This window comes from Melanotaenia boesemani, chromosome 15, assembly GCF_017639745.1.
Source record: "Melanotaenia boesemani isolate fMelBoe1 chromosome 15, fMelBoe1.pri, whole genome shotgun sequence".
Lineage (NCBI taxonomy): Eukaryota > Metazoa > Chordata > Actinopteri > Atheriniformes > Melanotaeniidae > Melanotaenia > Melanotaenia boesemani.
The window spans coordinates 20,336,536-20,358,393 of NC_055696.1; the positions used below are offsets into that span (position 1 = coordinate 20,336,536).

Here is a 21,858-nt window from a genome sequence, read left to right on the forward strand (position 1 = left end):
CTGTCCAAGATATAATTAATTACCCAAGTGTAAAATGATCATACTATGATTTATATTAAAAGTGGAACAAAGAATAAAAATTACTTACACATTGTAAAAAAAGAGCACAAACTTATTAACCTCAGCCCATGTGCCTCATTTGCATAATAATAGATTTAATTTCAGGCTTTTGCTGATGCTCACGTCCACAGCAACATCCAGTGGTTAAACCAACAGCATGAAAATTAAAAACTAAAAAGAAAGTAAGGACATCACAGTATGATGATTTCCATTCCCCCTTCACTTGTTTGAAATGCACAGCAGGGAGGGTTTCCTTATTGCTTTTACTTGAGGATCCTGTGAACTCAGGATTACTGAGTTTGTTTCTTTCTGAAGATGAAAATACTGAGAACAACTGTTTCCATTTTTCTAACACCTGGATTATAATTAACTCTAACTGATTTTAGAATAACATTAACCACATGAACATTATTTTTAGAATATGCTGAAAACATCTCATATTTAGACCTGGCTTGGTGACCCTTAGCCATTTCTTTAGTAACATCCCATGATGCACTGGACACTTTTCATGTATAAATATGACATCAGCAGGTATCCCTGGTTTGGAGTTATGATGCTTATTGACCTCCTCTTTCCTGTTGTCTACATCTAACGTGGATCGTGTAAAGGATTTGTTGTAATTGGATCATAACTGGAACAATGAATTAGACTGAATTAGATTGTATCCAGGGCTTTAAATGGACTTTTATTTTTTTATCAGTAGCCAATGTGACTGGTAAGATTCCTAGTTACCGGCCAGAATTTTCACTAGACAATTTTTTTTTTTATGAAAATAATCCAGATTATAAATGCAACTAAATGCATTTAATTATGTTAGTTTGAGTTGTTTTTGTTTAATATAATCCTTTCTACAAGCCTAGGTTTAGTTTCTCTAAATTTAAGATATTCATGGAGTTTTGAGTGTAGAAAACCAGATTTACTCAAGTAAATATTAAGGTTAAAATTAATTAGCTCTGTTGGACATAGTTTAGCTTTTTAAATAAATGTTTGCTCTGTTTAGTGACATTTTTAGAGTTTTTACAGCTTGTTCTTTAAACCTCATTACATGCATGTCCATCTTTTCATAACGTCCTCTAGAATGATGGAAAAAAAGGGCATTGCACTCAGCATCTGCGGAACGTCAGGCACTGATCCTGTTAATTCACCTTGGAAAGCCACATTCTTAACAGATTAAGTATCTTCCTGCATAGAGGAGATGCAGCACCTGTTTATCACATTAGCAAAAGGTTGAATTCATTGGGCTGAATATAAATCTGCTGAATCAAATTTAGTGCATTTCAGGCATCAGATTTTCTTTTGCTTGGTGACAATCAACTGGCATGAAATATACAAAAAGATTAAATGTGTACACACATTTTTCACAATTTAGCTTTTTAGATTTTACATATTAAGATTTAGATTTAATTTCATCACATTAAACCACTACCATACACTAAATATGCCGTGGGTCACCCTCAGCTGGCAGGTATCTGTGCATGAGCTCATACATCATTCCTCCACACTGTTTTTCCCCCGTTGCTAACAACACTGTCAAGTCTCAAACGTCTGTGCCAGTGGAAAGATGGCTTTCGTAAGTTCGGATAAACATTCTCTGGTTACTATGAAGCAAATTGGAGGAACCACAGGGGCATTTCACAGAAACAGATATTGCACAGCCCAGCAGCGAGCCATGGGGCTGAAACCCAGCTGCCACCAGGCCAAGCCAAACTAAACCACGTATGAAGGAGATTTCTTAGATTTTCGTTGCACCTGTTGTCATCAGGTCACCTTCCTACTTTATTAAGATTAACTGGAGGGACATAAGATACTAAGATAAATGACAGTCATGAGAATTAAAACATTAATATTCTGGATCCTGGTGTGGCTCAGGGTGCTGATACTGGGGCCTGTATCGGCCTGATCTGTGTCCTTCCTCTTTACAAAATGTCTGAAATATCAACTTTTCTCTTCATTCATGTGTGGTGTGGGGTTCATAACATTATAAAGGTACCTAAGTTGGCATTTCATCAAATGACATGATGACAGCAGGTTTAATGCACAGCAAGTCCTGGATCTGTTCTTGTATGATGAGCAGGCTGATAATGACTTGGAGGCGTTTCAGAGCAGAAAGATGCTCATTCCAGTAATAGCTGTAATAATATTTTAACTTTCAGTTTGAAAATGTTCAACAATTTTCAAATGCAAAAGAAATTGTTATAGATTTTGTTTTTATGTCTTAAAAAGTAGGACATGATTGCAATTCGATTGTAGATGTTTTCTCCAAAAAAAAAAATAAATAAAAAAAATGGATATTTGGACTTTCTAAAACATTTATTTAGGATTAATAATACATTTATTATTGTGAGATAAGCTACTCAAACCTTCTAAAAGATCTAAATGTCAAAATACTGTCTAAACATTCCCTGTCAGGACACTTTACATTAGATTAGATGTTGTACTTGCACAGGGACAAAATCTCTTCTCTTCAGAATCTCTTAGAAAAAGCTCACAGCTCATCAATTGTTGATTAAAAGGTCCTCTATGAGATTTGAGTTTGCTTGTTTTAAAATAAATTATTGACAAACAGAAAGGTCAAGTGATAATGTTATTATTATCTATAATACAAACTTGCTCTGCCTTAATTTTAAAACATCTTCTAGTATATTCCTTTGAGTTTTTTTCCTCTGAAGGATGAAGAAACTGGAATGAATTGCACTTAGAAAAGCAGAGAAGCGATTTTAACTGGGAGCTCCTTTAGTTAAATTCAGCTTAAAGCTGCAATTTTGTTTACTTGTTTGTATCATAATCCCTCTTTGTATCTGTAAATTTATCTGTAAGTTCTCAGATTCCTCACTTTCTACAACTAGGAAATCAAAAACTGAAAGTTGAAAACACTATCAAATTTTGATCATTTAAATTGTTCTGGGAAATTTCTCTTGACTTCTGTGTAATTAATTTGATTTCAGTACATGGCTAGTTTGGGAATAATCACCTAAAACCTTTATTTTCTTTAAATGCACCAATACAGAAATTCAATAATAAGTCATTAATTGCTGGATATACCTCAGAACTGAGAGTGAACGAGCTAGTAGTAGAGATATAACTACACATTGATCTACACTGAAACAGTGATCAAACCAAAAACATCAATCCAAATGAAACATACTGATCAAAAATCAATGGTTATCATTATTTGTTTCCATTTTCGCTGATCTAATGACCAGAATGTCTTATTATAATCTGATAAAGAACTCACCACTATGTGTAACTATGAAAGTCAGACTCGACTGTTTCCTGCTTTAATGTCTACTAAGATAAATGAATTCTTTTAGTTTCTTTTCCATGATGTGAACATTTTAAAGGTTGAAATCCAAAATGTGGCACATTACTATTGTCCAAAGCACAATGCTGTGGAGAAGAGGAGGCGCCAAGAGAGAAATGATTTAATTAAAATTTTAAATAAAATGTTTTCTGCATCCCTGTTTTAGCGTCTTCATTACTGCATTTCATATTTTAAATGATGATTTCTAGTATAATCGGTTTCCTGTTGCAGACGTGAACGGTATCAGTGTAAACACCAATGAAAACAGATGTATAATGTAACGTACTTTAATTCAGTTAAGATATCTTTGCTTATTTAAAAACTGTTTTAGCATAAAAGTATGACATGCAAACACGTATGTTGACGTGATTTTGGATTTTGGAAGAAAAAAAAAAAGGTATATTAACCGAGCGGTGCTGCTAAGCTGGTACGTCACTACCGGTAAGTGCAAAACGTTAGTGCTCAATTTGGATCAGGACTTACCCACGATAGTGTGCACTACAGAAGGTAGTGCTTAGTGCGCACTACGCACTACCTTCTGTAGTGCACTCATGTAAGTGCGCTGTTTGAGACACACTCAAGGTGTCGTATGAAAGCAGAGACCATGTCATACTTTTGCTGTTTGTGGCAAAAAGTTTGATTCCAGCTCTAAAAACTCTGCTAATGAGTTCTCCTATGACTCTGCTTTTGTTTGAAATGAACCATGAAGGTCCTGCTGGTTTCCATGAAGATAAAGGAGGTTTTATTGTGTGAAGTTTCATCGTCATCATCATCAACATCGACCAATGACTTCCTGCGATATTTACCTGCGTAACGCCTCTATTAAAACATCTGGAAACCTGCTCAGGTTCACTTTTTACCTTCTACTGTAGCACAGTTCCTCATCAGATATTACTTTACTTATTCCTAGGATTACTTTACTCATTTCCAGGACTACTTTATTCATTCCTAGGATTCGTTTACTCGTTCCTAGATGACCTGGGCTGCTGTCCTCTGGTTTTCACTAAAAGTATTGTGTTTCCTTTTAGGAGATAACCAGTTATATTTTTTATTATGTTCCAAGTGAAATTACTCTGACACAGTAACTCATATCTTTTTTTCCTGACACGTCTGACATATCTAACATGTCTCAGCTTTCTTTTGAAACCAACTGTACACATACAGCCCTTGTAGTTACAAAGATGTACTCATTAATTTTAGATATGACATTTTGGTCAGGAGGCAGAAAAATAGGCCTCGTCTTTAAGTGGTTAAAGGCCTGATGGACCTCAGGAAGAAAATAAATTTAGATATTAGTTATTCCATTCCATTCCAATGGTTTGTATGATGGCAAAATTGGTAATATCTGCAAACCTTGAATAAATATATTGTTTTGTAATCAAACGTGTGATTTACTCCTCTTGTTCACAGTGAAGTCACTACATCATACAGCATTTTCCTCAGGTAACGAACCAATAACCCTGAAATTTGTCCCACTGCCACCCGGATGAATTCCAGCCATAACATTTCCATTTCAGTAGAGTTCAGTCTGGATTCCTTTTACTCAGATCCACACTGCCACAACATGCTGAAAATCTTATGAAATGCATAAATTATCTAGTTATGTCATTTCAGAAATTAAATGTTTACAGATGTTACAAGTGAAAGTAAAGAGAGAAAAAGATCACAATGAAACCACAGATTTCAGGTCTGATATCTCAGAATTTCCACCAAAGGACACACCACTACAGAACCAATTTTAGACCAAAATTCCTCAATATTTACAGTTGACGTTAGTAGGTTATTCATTCTTTTGCAACCCACACACATTCAGAGTGAGTCCCACACTTTTCCACCCAAAAACATAACCACAAAGAGCTTTTGATTCAAGCCGAGTTCAAAACTGCTTTCAGGCCCACAAACATCCAACAATAAGGACGTTTTAGAGTTCTTCACATTCCATCAGTCTCATGACTGAAACACAACTTTTTCAAGTCTTATTACAACTGCTCATCAGTATTTACATTAAAAAAAATCTACTTCATATTCTATTCAATATTTAGAGGTTTTAGTCAGGTTGGCACTTTAAGCTGATCAACCAATCATCATTGAGCATCAGGAAACCAACAGACCTGAGAATCTAATGATCTCTTCATCTGATATGAGCTGAAACCAAACACATACTCACTTTTGATCAACATGCTGTTTTAACAGGTTTCCATGTCACCCCTGAGACCTGATCCAGAATCAGAAAAAAACAGGGCGTGTAAGGATTTAAATCCAAAAGGAAAAGTTATAAATCCAGTGTTGTAATGGAGCAGCAAAGTCCAGTTGTGCTGTTCATGTTGGACATCATGTTAATGAAGTCATTGTTGAAGAGTTCCCCTTTCCCCTACCACTCCCCTTCCTGTGGCCTGGACCAGACCATCTGAGCACCAGAGACGGGGAGGGCTTCCTAAAAATACCCTAAAGGGAGCACTTCGGCAAACATGTGAGCAGTCATTGAGATTACTTTAAACTGGACACATGGAGGAATTTATGGGTAGCTGGGTGAATTTGGGGGGATAAAATCTATAAAAGCTAAATAGTGCCGACCCTCCCTCCAGAATAAAATGATGGATCCCAAAGCCGGGGTGAAGCTGGACGTTTTTATGTTGCCTCTTTAAATACTGTAATTTAAACAAATCAATAATGTCCTCTCCTCAGGCTTTACATTGCAGCGCCAAGATGGTGAAATTACAAATAGAAACAAACAGGATAAACTTCTCTCCCCTTATTTGTATTTTCCCCACCAGCTCCAGTCTCTGGTGCTCTCAGTGCTGTTTGGTTGGATGGATCGGGGCTTGGAAAAGGGCCCGGATCTGTACTGAGGTGGATAAAGACCTTGTTGTGCCCATGTATTCTGCAGGGTACGAGTACTCTGGACCCTCTGCAAGATTCACTATGTTAACTCACAAGTGAAGAAGCAGAAAGGAGTTTGTAAATAACTAATGGACTTTTATAACTCTTTTAGAATCACAAAGAAAAATAAGCGTTTGAAAAACAATGAAAAAAATTTTCTTGTGAAGTTGCAAGGACACAAGCCATCCTTAAAATCTGATTTCCAGCCGAAGAATACAGTGTTTCTCTAACTTTTCTCAGCACTGCAACCTCCTGTGGAATACTGTTTTAGTAAAGAGCCTTTTCTTCAGTTAGTTCCAGAAACAGAGGTGGTTTATGGTAAGAAACACGTGGGCTTGTATCCCAACAAGACTCTGAACGTCACAGCTTTATACCAGCAGGAGCAGATGCTAAACAGACCGAGCAGCAGGTTCCTCATAAAGCTATCTTATAGCGGTTTTATTTATTTGCATTTTAATCCTAGCTCTTCATTTGTGCTGTTTCTAGGCTCTTTTGTCTCTCTTATGTTTACTGTACAGCACTTTGGTCAACGGTTATGTTGTTTTTAAAGTACTTTAGAAATAAGATTGGTATGGTAAATCAGATCCAACACCTGCAACATGAATTTACAACATCTTTAAGCTCTGGAAACACCTGGAGCTCCCCAACATAATATGTGGATATATTTGATGAAAAGACTGTTTGTTTGTATCTTTAGAAGAAGTGGCATAATGGATAAATTCACAATAAGAAATAAATCTAAACTAAATATACCAATAAAGATTTTAAACTTGTTTTTGTACACCTTTAGAGAGAGAAATGACAAATGCACATTACTGAGAGATGGTTTCTACCAAAGCCTTGGATCTTCAGGCCAAGTGAAGAAAATATTAAAGCATTATAAACACTGACTCATCAAACTGGATCAGTTCCCTCAGCTGAAACTGAGCAGCAGCTCATAGGCATGATGAAGGTCAGGTGGAAATCTGACAGACCCTATAAGTAGCTCACAGATTATCAGAAAAGTGAACAAAAACACCTGCTTCCTCACAAAAGACTCGGGAATGCTGTGCAGCCATGCCTGCAAAAACAAGACTTAAGAAGGAAAGCTTTCATTAAGCTTAATTGGTGAAACTAAAATAAATAAATAAAAAATCCTGTGAAAGTCTCATTAAAAGAGGAGAATCAATTCAATCCACGATTTTCTGTGTTGCAGCCAATGAGACGGGAAACATTACACTGCTCCAAGAAGAATTCATATAAACAATACATTCTGAAGGGAAATATCACAGCTCAGTAAACAGCTACAGATGAAAAGAGGATGGTTTCCATAACAGGACCATGATCCAAAACACACCTCAAACATCAATCGACATCAAGAGGCAACATAAAACTCATCTAGAAGGTCTGCAGAAAGATGGCTCAAAGGGAAATAACCCGGACTTCCCAGTGACTGTTCTTTACAACATATTATTACTCATTCAGCACTTCTTATTGCATATGCATTTCTAAAGGCAGTGTTTTTTATTTACAGGGTGAGCAAAGCAGAGGTTGAATGTCTTGGCCCGGACACTCCAGCTCAGGGACAGGCTGGGAATTGAACCATCATTCTCCTAGTTGGAGGATGACTGCTTGACTAACTAAACTACAACACTTTTGGAGGATTAATGTGCAAACATGCCTAAAATGTGAACCTAAAATGTCCAAGCAGGGTACCCAAACATTCTTTCTTTTTCTTATTAAACTGTAAAAAAAATGAAAATGGAAAAAAGAGTAATCTTGCTTCAGTAACTTGTAACTTTTAACTTTATGCCTTATGAGCGCCGTATATGTTCTAAATAATGAAAATATGACAAAATTGTACCTTGAAGCAACACTACATAAATTTCTGACCTTAAAACTCTTCTTCTGACTGGTTTTGATGGTGCACCGACATTTATCATATACATTCCTGAAGCTGTTGTTGCCCAGTAGTCCTGAGGCAGAGAAACTTTGTCTTTTCTAGCTTGGAACATCACATTAAAGCTGCATTTCACTTTATGGCACCACGTCATGCCAGCAGCTAGATGACCACATGTTGTACCATGCACCATTCACCAAAGAAACCCAAGAGCACATTATCGGAGGAAGAGAGGAAAAGAAAGAAAGTGACAGAGCCAGAGATAAGACAACAGTCAAAATCAGACTGACTTTTACTGGCTGGAGAGATCTCAAAGAAGAGACAGGATGAAGATGATGCTGGATTAGCCGTTGGTAGGGGGCACCAAAGTGCAACAAATCTGACAAATACTACTGCTTATTTACTATCCTCACAAAACCAACTTTTCTTGGCTTTACTCCAGCCATAGAGGACCATTATTTTCTCCTTCTCAGATACACGTAAGGCAAGGCAAGTTTATTTGTACGGCACACTTCATATACAAGACAATTCAAGGTGCTTTAAGTAAAACATTAAAAGCATTACATCAGGATGCAGGAACAAGTGCATTTAAAACAAACTTTAAAAATAAATAAAAGCAATTAAATAAAAGCAAAGAAAAAACTAAAATAAAATAGATGAAATGCAAGAAATAAAGTTCCAGTGTGGGAAATTAATAGTTATTTTTTTTTTTTTTTTTTTTTTTTTTAACCTGTCTTGTCCAGCATCGTTGCAAACAGAATGATTGTCTGGCTGCCGTCTGGTGCTGGGCAATTTTACTCTATCAAGCAGGGATTTATACTACATGTATAAAGTCCCTCTTGATGACATGAGAAACTTTATTAAATCAGACTCTTAATGCTGGACTCGACCGGAGGGGACAGAGAGAGAGAGAGAGAAAAGAAAGTAGAGAGAAGAGGGAGGGGAGAGAGAGAGGGACAGAAAGGGTGTGGGGAGTACGGGTGGGGACTTGAAGCATCATACAGAAGACCATGTAATCCATACTACTTACAACATATATAGCTAAGATCATCCTAGCCAGTAGGTCATTACACAACTAGTTGATAATAGTAACAATAATAATAATAAGAGTAAGAGTAATAATAATAATAAGAACAGAAATAATAAAAAAAAGAAAAAAAAATGTGATAATAGATATAAGTGAAACTGCTGTATTCAAGAACACGCGCAGAGAAACCTGTGTGGATGTGTTGGAGAACTCGGCCACACGGCGACGCAAAGACTGTGTGGAGACGTTCAGGAAGGAGTGACCATGCAGAGTGATCATGCAGATGCCACCTCACTTGAACAGAGGCCAGAGTCAGGCCAGCGGTCCCGAGACCCAGGCCACCAGCCCCCCCGCAGGCAACAGATCCCGACCGGTCCACAGAGACGACCACTCGCCCGCCCAGGAAGGCAGCAGCAGGAGACCCCAGCAGGAGCCGCCCCGCGGACACAGGGCACCGGCCCCGGCGGGCCGAGGCCAGCAGTCCCCGACCCCCCCGGGCACCGGCCGCCCGGGACAGACGGGGCAGAGGGCCCGGGCCCGGGCCCAGGAGCGCAGGGACACCCCCCTCCCCCACAGGCCGAGGGCCAGCACGCCACCCGGGGGGACCCGGCCCCCCCAGACGGCCACCACCAGAGGCCAGCCCCACACCCCAGCGCCCAGCCGCACACTCCGAGAACCAGTCCTGCCCCCCCCCAGACCAACACACACACACACAAACACACACACTCTCCTTCCACTCCTCCATTCATCCTCCCACGCATACACCATTCAACCCTCACATACTCTGTCCTCCCACACACACACACCATCCTTCCACCATCCATCCTTCCACACACACACCATCCTTCCTCCCACACACTCACCATCCTTCCACCATACACTCTCCCACACCTACCCCATCCTCCCACACACACATCATCCCTCCACCACTCATCCTCCCACACATACACCATCCTCCCTCTCATACACCATTCATCCACCTTCACACCTCCCACACACACACACACACACACACCATCCTTCCACTACCCATCCTCCCACACATACATCATTCTCCTACACATACACCGTCCTCCCTCTCCTACACCAAACATCCACCTTCACGTACCCCATCCTCCCACACACACACACACCACCCCTCCATCACCCACTCTCCCAAACATACACCACTCCCCCACACACACACCATCCTCCCTCCCATACACCATCCATCCTCCCGCACACACACCATCCTTCCACCATCCATCCTCCCACACACTCCCCCATCCCTACACCATACATTCTCCCATACATACCCCATCCTCCCACACATACATCATCCCTCCACCATTCATGCTCCCACACCCACACCACCCCCCCTCCCACACACCACGCATCCATCTCCACACACCCCACCCTCCCACACACCATCCCTCCACCACCCATCCCCCCACACCCACACCCCTCTCCCACCCACACACCACCCCCCCAACACACACACACACAAACACCATCCCCCCACCACCATCCTCCCGCCACCCCACGCCGCGGGGGGACAGCCCCAGCCAGGAGGCGAGGAGACACGAGCCAGGCCCCCACCCCCCCACCCCGCCCCCGCCCCCCACTCCCCACCCCCAAAACAGCACCTTCCCCCCAGGGCCAGCAGCCAAAACCCCCTGGGACAGCCCGCCTACGCCCCGGGCCAACGCGACAGGCCATCCATGGAGACAGGGGCGCTTGAAGACCCCATCCCCCCTCCCTCCCCCACTAGTGATGGAATATATTATGTGCTGTTTGCAATTAAAAAAAGAGGGTTAAAATTGGGGGGCAGTAACTGCATTGAGGAGGGGGCGGGGCCACCTGAGCAGTCCCACCCACCTGACCTCGCATGTTCCACCCCCCAAAACGTGTTTGTATGTTGCAAATGTTATTTGTGCTCAGTGACTAAGTGGAATTAAAAGCTGGGAGGCATGCTGCCGCTCGGCGAAGCAACGGGGCCACTATGATGACCCCCCTGCCCCGCCCAGCGCAACAAGCACACCCCCCACAGCCCTACCTGTGTATGTAGTGAAGAGTGGGGGAGGGGAGGGGTCAGGAGATGTAGGTCCAGAGGGGAGTAAGCCTCCCCCCTGGAAGACGACCCGCCAGTGGCTTAGGGCGCCCCCGTCCCCCGCCGGCCCCGAAGGGCGTCACAGGCCCGGAGCAGGCACCCCAACCCAGGCATGCCACGAACCCCCCAGGGGCCAGTCACCAGCCCAAGGGGCCACTTTCCTTTTTCTGAGTGGGAGGGGGGCGAGGCAAAGGAAGGGAACCCCAGGCCCACGCCCCCAACACCCGGCCAGGGCGCCCACCCAGAGGACACGTCCTAACCCCCTGCAAACGCACACACACTTTTTTTTTTTTTTTTTTTTTTCCCCCCCAGCCACTCACACACCCTCTCACACACCTCTATACACCAACACACCTCAATACGTGCACGTACCTCCACACACACACTTCCAATTAATAGTTATTTTGATAAAAGGCTAACAAATGGTAAAGTTTTTAACTCTGATGTAAAACTGCTGAGTCAGCAGACCTGCAGTTTTCTGGGTGTTTGTTCCTCATGTGAGTAGCATAAAAGCTGAACGCTGCCGCTCCACGTTTAGTTCTGACTCTGGGAACAGAAAGTAGACCTGACCCTGATGATCTGAGGGATCTGGTTGGTTCATAACGAACCAGAAGATCCTGAATGTATTTTGGTCCTAAAGAATTCAGATCTTGAAGATAAAAAATCAGTTTTAACCGTACTGTGTGTGGTGTGCTCTGAAAATGTAATCACAAAACAACTCACACATGACCATGCTGTCCAGCATCTCATCTACAATCTAGTCCTCCGAGCCAGACAAACGTTGAAACGTAGAAGAAGAACCATAGCAACTGGCAAAAAACAAAGAAGAAGAAACATAGTAACTACATTCCGTGCCACGACACCACCCACGCCGTCACAATGAACGAGTCATCGGCATTCTTCAGAAATCGGCACTGAAATATTAAACATGTTCAATGTTCCCAATTGTCGGCTACGACCCGTTTCGGATTATCAGGACAAATCGGCTCATAGCACACCACAGACCAAATGATGATTGGACAGGGAAATCTCACCATGATCGGGCATTTGCCGTCCGAGGTCGGGAAGAGGCAAAATTGAAACATAAACAGCCCAAAAATCGTTATGTGTGTACCAGGCTTTAGTGAGGGCTCGAGCAGCAGCGTTCTGGACTAACTGCAGCTGTCTGATGGACTTTTAAGGGAGACCTGTGAGGACAGCATTACAGTAGTCCAGTCTACTAAAGATAAATGCATGGATAAGTTTTTCTAAATTCTGATGAGTCATCGGTCCTTTAATCCTCGATATGTTCTTTAGGTGATAATAGGCCAACTTCACAACTGTCTTAATATAACTGCTAAAATTCAGGTCTGAGTCCAGGACTACTCCCAGATTTCTGGCTTGGTTATTTTGAATTGAGCTTTTTGAAGCTGAGTTCTGACTTTTAATATATCTTTATGCTCAACTTTCTGGACATTTCCATCAGTTTAAGCTCTCTGATTGGTGGAAAGCTTGACAGGAAGTAGCATCATCCTGATTTCTGGTTCAAAATACAGGACTCTGAACAACATAGTAGTGATAGTGATCGTTTTTATTCTGAAAATGTGATAAATAATAATATAATCCATTGGTTCCCTTATCTAGGCTTTTGTTTTTCATGAAGTGGCTGTATGAACCCTGATTGGATCACAATTAATTGGCTTAAATTGATTTGTCTGTAAAGTGTCCTGGGATGACTTTGTTGTTGACCTTGTGCTATATAAATAAATCTGAACTGAATCATTATCATGGATGACTCAATGTATATTGAATTCTCTGAATTAACACTACTTTTGTGGCTGGATTGTAAACTTCCTGGACAGGATAAAAATGCCTGGAAAATATCGTAGATCAGGTAAAGGGTAAACTATCCATCACGCTTTACTCCACAGAGCTACACACTACCGCTCCTGAGATGCTGATGATGATGAAGAGGTAAACCTCCGGGGCGCCAGAGATATATAGGGGTTAGGAAATGTAGTTAATTTTAATTTGATTTGTTGTCTAAATATTTTTATTAACATTTTAAAAGATTTATTTTCATTTGATTTGCTTGTTAATATATTTTATTATAGTTTTACAAGCATTTTTTTGAACTACTTATGTTCATGCGTTTTATTCAAATATCAAATCACCCTTACAATAAAGAAATTAATGCACGCTGAGATTTTGTGATTTTCCTTTTAGAGGCAAAATGTATTGAAAGGAAGCATGTTGGTATGGTCCATCCCTGAGCCAAACTGAAATGAAGACCCTTCAGTGTGCTGCTGCTGCCTGTAGAAACGGGACTAAAGCAGCATTTTAGGGCCTGACTTTGGGCTCTTTGAGCACAAAGACGCTTTCTGACTCTGTCCTGCTGTGAACAAAGTTCCACAAGACTGCATTTCCTTTTCCCAAGCCAGAGCCTCTCAGGCGACAGAGGAGGAAGAATCCAACAATACTCCCAGCGGATGGGAGTTTCTGTTCACATATGCTATGCGTGCATATGTGTGAGCGTGTTTTGTGTGTGTGTTCTGGTGTTGGAGGGAGGCTGCTGCACTATGTGAGGATTTGTTTACTGTCAGAAGCTGCATATCCACGTCTGCTTGCATGTGCTCTTTGGGGTGTGTACAGGTTTGAGTTTACTTTGTGTGACTGTGTGTGTTTGTGTGTGTCTGAAGTCTACTCGGGATCCAGCCTCGGAGGCTTCGGTCCTGGTATTTCCGATGCAGGAAGTCAGGAAGCCGCCTGCTCTCTCAAACCATGACCTCTCCTTCTAAATGCTGTTCTGTGCTGATGTTTACTGTACTGACAAAATTAACACTTTAGTCTCAGAGAAGTGATTAAACATTAAAAGATAGTACTTAAAAAGTTGTGTGTGTAAGTGTCGGTAAACAGGTTGTCATGGAGATACTTCTACGAAGAAGAAAAAACATCTCTGAATAGGAAACATGAGGACTCAGAGGTCCAAATGGTAGAATTTTATTTGAAATCAGTGGGAATGCACAGCATCAGTAATGAGTCACAGCCACAACACATCCTCATGCAGGAGGGAGCAGCATCGCCTTTTAACCCATTTTGCCATAGTCTATGTGTCAGTTACAGGACTTCCTGTTTCATGGCATTGGAGCAATATTCGCCATGGTTACGTTTGGCGAAGGAACATAGGTTTTTTAACGTGGTATCATGAAAGGGTTAAATTATAAAATAAACCACAAAATGAAGTGAGATTATTTAAGTTTCTTGAATTGAATATAAAATATATTACAGTAAAATAATAAACATAATAAAGAATAATGCTCAAGAACATTAAACCAGTAAAATATGAAAACACGACATCCTCACCGTGACATGTTATAGGCTGCAATAATTGTGTTACACATTAGGAATACACATCGTGGATTACATGCTACAACACGCATGTAACATGGATCGCTTTGACTTATTCTATTCAAGACTTGGGATAAATTATTTCCCAAATTTGGCTTTGACTTATGGCATTGCAGAAACTGTACATGTGGAGGACAAAAGAAGAAGAGTTAGGACTAAAAACCATCTACAGCAGATGAACAGTATCTAAAATCTGGTAAAGACCTGAACCAGGACCTGAGAGATGCATTTGGACCTTTAGCTGATCCATCTACTGTTGGCTAAAGCCTCATCAGAAATGGTCTCCATGGAAGCGTAGCTGTTAGGAAACCATTCTTCAGGAAGGGAAACAGAGAGAAAAGGCTGAGGTATGTCACATGAAGCAAGAACTGGACTGAAGATCAGTGGAAACAGGTCTGATGGCGGGACAGATCCTCCCCAGAACCTGGACATCAACATTATTGATGCAGTCTGGGATCATCTGGACAAAGAACAGAAAAAAGTCAGCAACATTCAAAGAAGAGCTTTGTCTTGAAAACTATTCCTGACTATGAAATGACAGAAGGCTTGTCAAAGAGGGTTTGAAAAAAACTTCAATAAAGCTGCTCTGACCAAATATTCACTTTTAAACTCCTTAGAATCGAACATTGTTCTCAACATAATTGTGCACACGTAACGATACCATTCCCACCCATAAATGGGTGGGAATGGTATCCCAGATTCCCAGACTGCAGACAGGCTTATTTAGCATCATGTAAACTCTTCTGGGATGTTATGGATGTTAAGTTAAATGTTAAGGCTTTAGTTTTAAGTTGATGGTGTAAATAAATAAATTTCTGTTTTGTGAGTCAGGAATTTTGTGGCTTCCAGTGCGACAAACATGTGCTCTGAATCAGAGTCCCAATTTGTTTCTCTACGAATCAAATAACGGTATGATGATCACTGCCAGTACTGGTTGAAAATAAATCCTGTTTTTGCTACTCTTTGGTGGGGAACACTCACTGTACGTATTAATTAACGTGGTTGGGGCAGATCCCAGCGTCTTACTGTCAGTTTATCAGGAAATCTGATTAGACATGCTCTTCATTAGTGCTTAGCAGTGATCTGGGAGTGTGAAATGATGCTTATCTCTGCAAGAAAACAGTGTTTGATCTCTTTACAGAGTGATTGTTTAATCGGTGGCATCTTCTTCTTCTCATGCAACATAACATGTTTTAATTTAACAAGTGCAGAAATTAAAAACAGTCACAGGGAAATTTTGTTTTTTGTTAGAAATATACACCCAGTCACATGCATCGTGTCTGGACTGGAGGCCTGTTAGCATTTGCAGGTCTTCAACAGTGCAAACATCTGACATGCAAAATACCCAGATTTAGTTTCTTTTACTTGTGTTAATCCACTTTCGAGCCTCCTATTGGATAATTCCTGCAGGGTGAGCATCTTTCAACTGCAACAAGTTATTTAACTCCAACTGATGCAGTGAGCAGCTTCTCATTTCTTAAACAACCGTGTGGAAAGACACATCCGTTGTCATGGAAAAGATGTTAGTCTGTTTAAGAAGGGTCAGATCATTGGAATCAAGCAAAGAAAACATCTAAGAAAATGAAGAAACTACTAAAACCGGGTTAAGAACTGTCCAACTCGTTCTTAAAAACTGGAGGGATGGTGGGGAACGATCGTCTTATAGGAAGAAATGTGGTCAGAAAAGCATCTTACATGATGGTGATCTGTGATCACTGAAATGTTTGGTGGAATCAAATGAAGGAAAACTTAGGACTATGTTTAAAGTGAAAGTAAGAACATTTCCACATGAACAATGTGACTCAAGGGACTGAACAGCTGTGTAGCCATAAAACCACTAACCAGTGAGACTAACCAGTGAAAAAGGCTTCAGTTTGCTAGGAAGCATAAAGACTGGACTCTGGAACAATGGAAGAAGGTCATGTGGTCTGATGAGTCCAGGTTTACCCCTTTCCAGAGTGATGGGAGCATCAGAGTAAGAAGAGAGGCAGATGAAGTGATGCAGCCATCATGCCTAGTACCTACTGTACAAGCCTGTGGAGGTAGTCTATGATCTGGGTTTGCTGCAGTTGATCAGGTCTAGGTTCAGGTCTAGGTTCAGGTTTAGGCTTCAAGTCTGGGGATTAGGTATAGGTTCAGCAACATTATGTCCAAAGAAAGAGGTCAGCTGATACCTGAATATACTGAATGAGCAGGTTATTCCATCTTCCCTGATGGCACGGCCATATTCCTTTTAATGGGTGAAATGGTGCAGAGACAAACGCTTGTGGAGCATTTGTTTGTGCACGATTGCTTTTTGGGGCAAATATTGTTATGCGATTAAAATGCAATTAATAGAGATTGACTGATTACAAAGCCTGTAATTAATTAGATTTTTTTTTAAATCTAGTACCGCCCCTAATGTTTTCACATTTACTAATCATATTTTCATGTTGGTTTAGTTTAATCTTTGATGGACTGGGGACCTGCCCAGGTGTACCTGCCTCTGGCCTGCTAGTCGCCAGGATAGGCTCCACATTCCCCGCGACCCTGAAATGGAATAAGTGGTATAGAAAATAGATGGATGGATGGATTTAGTTTACTAATTTTTATCCATTCTATGAAAAATTAATTAAAAAATATGTTATCATATGTACGTCATATAAATATTCTATAGAAAATAAAGCTGTATCATTTTCTTTCAGTTTATCACTGAGATAAACTTGATAATTACAGTGTATTATTAAAAATTAACTGATATATTTATTCTTCAGTAAGTGGCAGTGACTCACTTTTGTGATGTTTGGCAGTGACTTTTTTCTTCATAATGCAGATAAATCAGACTCTAAAATAAGCTGTATGTCCCCAAAACTTGGACACGAAATCAGCTTTAATTCCTTCCGATAAAACTCTATTTAAAGTACACAAAAATTTATGTAATTTTAACAGCGAAGAACCATCAAACCAAGTATTATTTCTAAATTTAATACAAATAAGAACTAAATAAACTGTGACCTACAACAAACTTTGTAGTCAGTATATGAGGAAGTTGGTAAAAATAGGTTGTTGTTTTTTTTTTTATAGTACTTACTGGCATTTACCTTCCAGGTTGAGTGTTTCAGCAGAGACAAAATCCCCAGCATGATCCCATGTGGCTCTGGGATTTCCCGTCCTGAGTCCAGTGCATCCGCTGCCGTTCGTGTGTGTCTTCGTGGTGGTATGATTAGATGCATCATGGTTGTGTGTCAACACTCATTCACATGGAATTTAGTATCTGCAGAATAAATTACCATCAAATTGACAGTAAAAGCCAGTCTGGAAGGGCGGTTTCCTTTTATGGAAGTTTTGTGTTGCGACTGAAATGCAATTAGGGAATAACATCGAATACGAATAGACATGGAAAACATTTTGGGTTCTGTCTGAGACACGAATAACACCGGACCACCCACCAAGTGCACAGATATTGAGACAGGCCGCAATGACAAAGAGTAGCATCATCTCGAGGGTTTATTTTTACTTTAACTGCACAGAAGGCAGCTGGGTTGCATATACTAAAGTGTGCCTGTGTTGGAATGTAGAAATACATGAATCCTGTAAATGTTTTAAAAGAGAGAATAACAAAAGCTAATATGATATGATGTGAAATATTCTCTAAAGTGTAATAAGAAAGTTTAAGAAATTTATTCAGTGGACACAAGTACAATAAAAAAGGAAGAACATTAACAAATCCATCCTTTGATGCAGAAACAAACTCAAGATTATGTTTCCATAGTTTTCTGTCAGCTTGTGTTCATCGTGTTTGGGTCAAATTTGACCCATTTTCAAGTTTAGGCAAAAATGACCAAATTTGACCCACAAACACTAACGATGTGGGCAGGTTAATGGTTTGGGATTTAAGGATACTGATTATTTAAATTTTTCAGAAGAATTCCTGCAAAATCCAAGATTTAAGTTCAGTTAACGTCTGATTGTTTTATTCTGATTCTCCTCTTCATGAAGCTCCAACATTTTCAATAGCATCACCTTAATGGTAGCATCTGTCTACCCAGAACTCCAACATCCACCTTTGCAGAACACATGTCCACTGTCATTCTGTCCATCTGAAATAAGCTAGTGTCCAAAAAAACCTGGTAGCATTTCTGCACACAGTTGACATATGTCAGTGATATCCAATTGCAGTCCTAGAGGGCCACTGTCCTGCAGGTTTTACCTGACTCAGATTATTGGGTCATTAAAAGACTAGGGTAGAACTTGACAACAAGCTGTTGAGGAGACCCATTTAATTTGAATCAGGTGTGTTGGAGTACAGAAACATCAAAAACCAGCAGAATGGAGGCCCTCAAAGACAGACACTGGATACCCCTCATATATGACTTCCTCCCTGTGTAGCCCAGTTTAAGTTTCTTTTTCTGGATGCAGCAGTTGATTGTGCTAAGTGAAAATGGTTCTCCAAGGTCCTTCTCAGTCCATGTATCTGTATTGATCACGGTGTCAGGACAGTTTCTGCCCAAAGGCCTGAAAATCACAACCATCCAACTGTGGTGTCTGTCCTTGGCCTTATCACTATGAAATTTCTCCAGACTCCCTGAATCTTTTCCCAATATTCTGCTTTGTAGATGCTAAAAGACCAAAGTTCTTTACAATCTGTCATTGAGACATAGTCTTTAATGATTATCTAATGGAGTTTGGCTTTTCTTTTTAAGAAAAACTAAACCTTTGGTGGATGCTACTTTTACACCCAATGCTGGCACCCTTACCGGTCACCAGTAAATCTGATGTTTGAAGAATCTTTCAGAACCATATTATGAACGTTTCATGGATATACATATACAAAGACATCAGCGTATTGGGAAAAATATTTTAATTTTCTGCATCAGATTTGATATATTAGTTTATATTTTAGTGAAGTCACAAATCTTTGTTCAAGCGTCTGTTAAATAATGATTGAAACATCATTGCGTAACAAGAAACAAGTTACAGCAAACAAAATGAAACAGTAATTATGTTTAAAGTTTTTACCTGCTCTTACTTTTTTCTACACTGATCCTGAGAAAAATTACAGCAACCAAGACCTCCAAGTCCAGGGCAGGTAACATATAAAGGTTTTCTCAGCTTATTCCCTGAAAAGAGCTGACTGCTGCTGAAAACAACAATGAAAAAGTCAGCCACGCCATAAATATGCTGTAAAACAAAAGTAATGACATACAAAACACTGAGTTGAGAGGGACTGCAGAGTTATGTTCATTTGTTACTGTTCATATAAAAATATTTAATAGTGCTTTCAAAATTTGCTTCTTGCATTCATTACAGTCTGCTGTGACACTAAGCACAGCGCCCGTGTGATTAAAACCGGACTGTGAATCTTTGTCAACATTCCTCGCAGCCTCCTGAGGACAGGCCGTCTCCCACACCTCGGTGTCTTTGTCATTGCAGCGTAACTGCAGGAAGTCTCTGCCCAGAACGCTGCGATCCCCCCGGACGATACAAACTTTTGTGAACATGCCGTTCTGTCCACATGCTCAGGAAATTCCTCCATGATCAACAGGCCCTTCCTGAGTGGGCGGTGTGATCACCCCCCTGTCTGTTTGTTACACCACCCACTCTTCACCTGTCTGCTTTTATTACTTTGACCTACTTTGGCTTTGCTTTAACCTCTTCATCGTGAGATCTCTCCAGTCCAGAAGATGTTTGCAGGAAGCAGCAATGCTAACATGTAGCAATGCTAACATGTAGCAATGCTAACATGTAGCATAGCAACATGACAGGGAGAAACTCAGCTAAAAGACTCTACCAAGCATCAGCTTCCAAACCAAACACAGTTCAAACCCCAAGCAGTTATATGAGAATGTAAGAAAAACATTCTTTCACTTCTTTCTGGATCCTCATGGTGTTTCTAAGGTGAATGTGGGGGCTATCCCTGGATTTCCCTGACTGACCAGTGACAGATGTGTCCTTCATCATCATTGGCTGATGGCTTCCTGAGAAATTAACCTGTGTAACACCTCTATTAAACATATGGAAACCTGCTCAGGTTCACTTTTTACACTCTACTGTAGCACATTTCCTCATCCGATATTACTTTACTCATTCCTAGGATTACTTTCCTCATTCCTGGGAGTACTTTACTCATATCTAGATGAATTGGGCTGCTATCCTCTTGGTTTCACTGAAAGTAATAAGATTTTCTTTTATGAGTAGATAACAATTTACATTGTTTACTGTGCTCCAGGTGAATTTATTCGGACACAGTGTCACACATCTTGATTCTGATACTTCTGTAGTAATCTCATGTGTCTCGGGTTTTTGTAGAGACCAGGATTATACATACATCCCTAATAGTTGTAAAAATATACCTTATTTATTTTAGGATATGTTGTGTCAAAAATAGGCCTTGTGATGAAGAGGTTAAAGAGCTGTAAGAACTTTTTTTAAATTTCTTTTGTAAATGCCCTGGAGCACAGAATCCTCATCTGCAGAGGGTTGATAGGGTTTGCAGATCAATACCAGACTAAACAAGTATTTCTTCAACTGTGAGATTTCTGGCTGCAGAAACTCTCCATTTATTGGAAGAAACTCACTAAATTATTTTGTTCTTCTTTAAAGTTTTCAATAAAAGTAATAATGCTTTTCTTCAGTGAATGTCACAACAAAGAGGACTCTTCCTCCATCTACAGAAGAACAAGTGTTTTCTGATGCGATGCTTCTTTCAGCTGCTCGGCATCATCCATCATTCCCTCCTCTTCTTTCACAACTTTCTTTCCCAAACTTAATTCGACTTCCACCTTCCAGTTACTCTAAAAATGGCCGGCTTCTCCAGAGCTCTCCCCTCCGAGACCCATAAACCTTTGACTGGAACAATGAGCGATAACTCAGGAACAAGAAAAAAAAAGTCTTCTACATTACTGGTGATTCATAATCCACTCCTGAGGTGTTAATGGGGAGCCGTATTTAGGATGTCAATGTTAAATACACACTTTCCGCTGCTTCTCTAAATCTGCTGCAGGTTTTTCCTGTGAGGAGGGGTGTTAATGAAAGAAGGAGGAGCCCAGACCTGGTCGTCTGCCCAGGACAGGACTTTGTTTTTGAGTTACTGAAGCACTTTGAAGTGACCTGGATATAGATTTTGTGGATAAGACTTTCATTATTTCATTAATACAATCTCCGTTTTAATCTTGTCGCATTAGTTCCAGTTTGGTTTTATTTCTGTGTTTTTCAAGCTTTCGGATGACCATCTGTCTGTTCTTCTGTTGCCTCTT

At 40.4% G+C, this 21,858-nt stretch overlaps 1 protein-coding gene and 1 long non-coding RNA gene across 4 annotated transcripts in view; one reads left to right on the plus strand and one right to left on the minus strand.

The window, feature by feature from the left end:
- Positions 1-5,683, minus strand: part of si:dkeyp-23e4.3 (rho GTPase-activating protein 7) — a 41,641-nt gene extending 35,958 nt beyond the window's left edge. For all 3 annotated transcript variants that reach the window (XR_006012938.1, XM_042008426.1, XM_042008425.1), the window contains exon 1: positions 5,529-5,683. Coding sequence is in view for 2 of the 3 variants with exons in the window: in XM_042008426.1 (XP_041864360.1) it covers positions 5,529-5,541 (13 nt within the window). In the remaining variant the exon portion in view is untranslated. The remainder of the gene's footprint in view (positions 1-5,528) is intronic.
- LOC121654340 lies at positions 4,029-21,266 on the plus strand. The gene is made up of 3 exons (XR_006012939.1): positions 4,029-4,110; positions 16,290-16,297; positions 21,257-21,266. It is a non-coding gene; the product is annotated as an uncharacterized LOC121654340 (long non-coding RNA).
- The last annotated feature ends 592 nt before the right edge of the window (positions 21,267-21,858 follow it).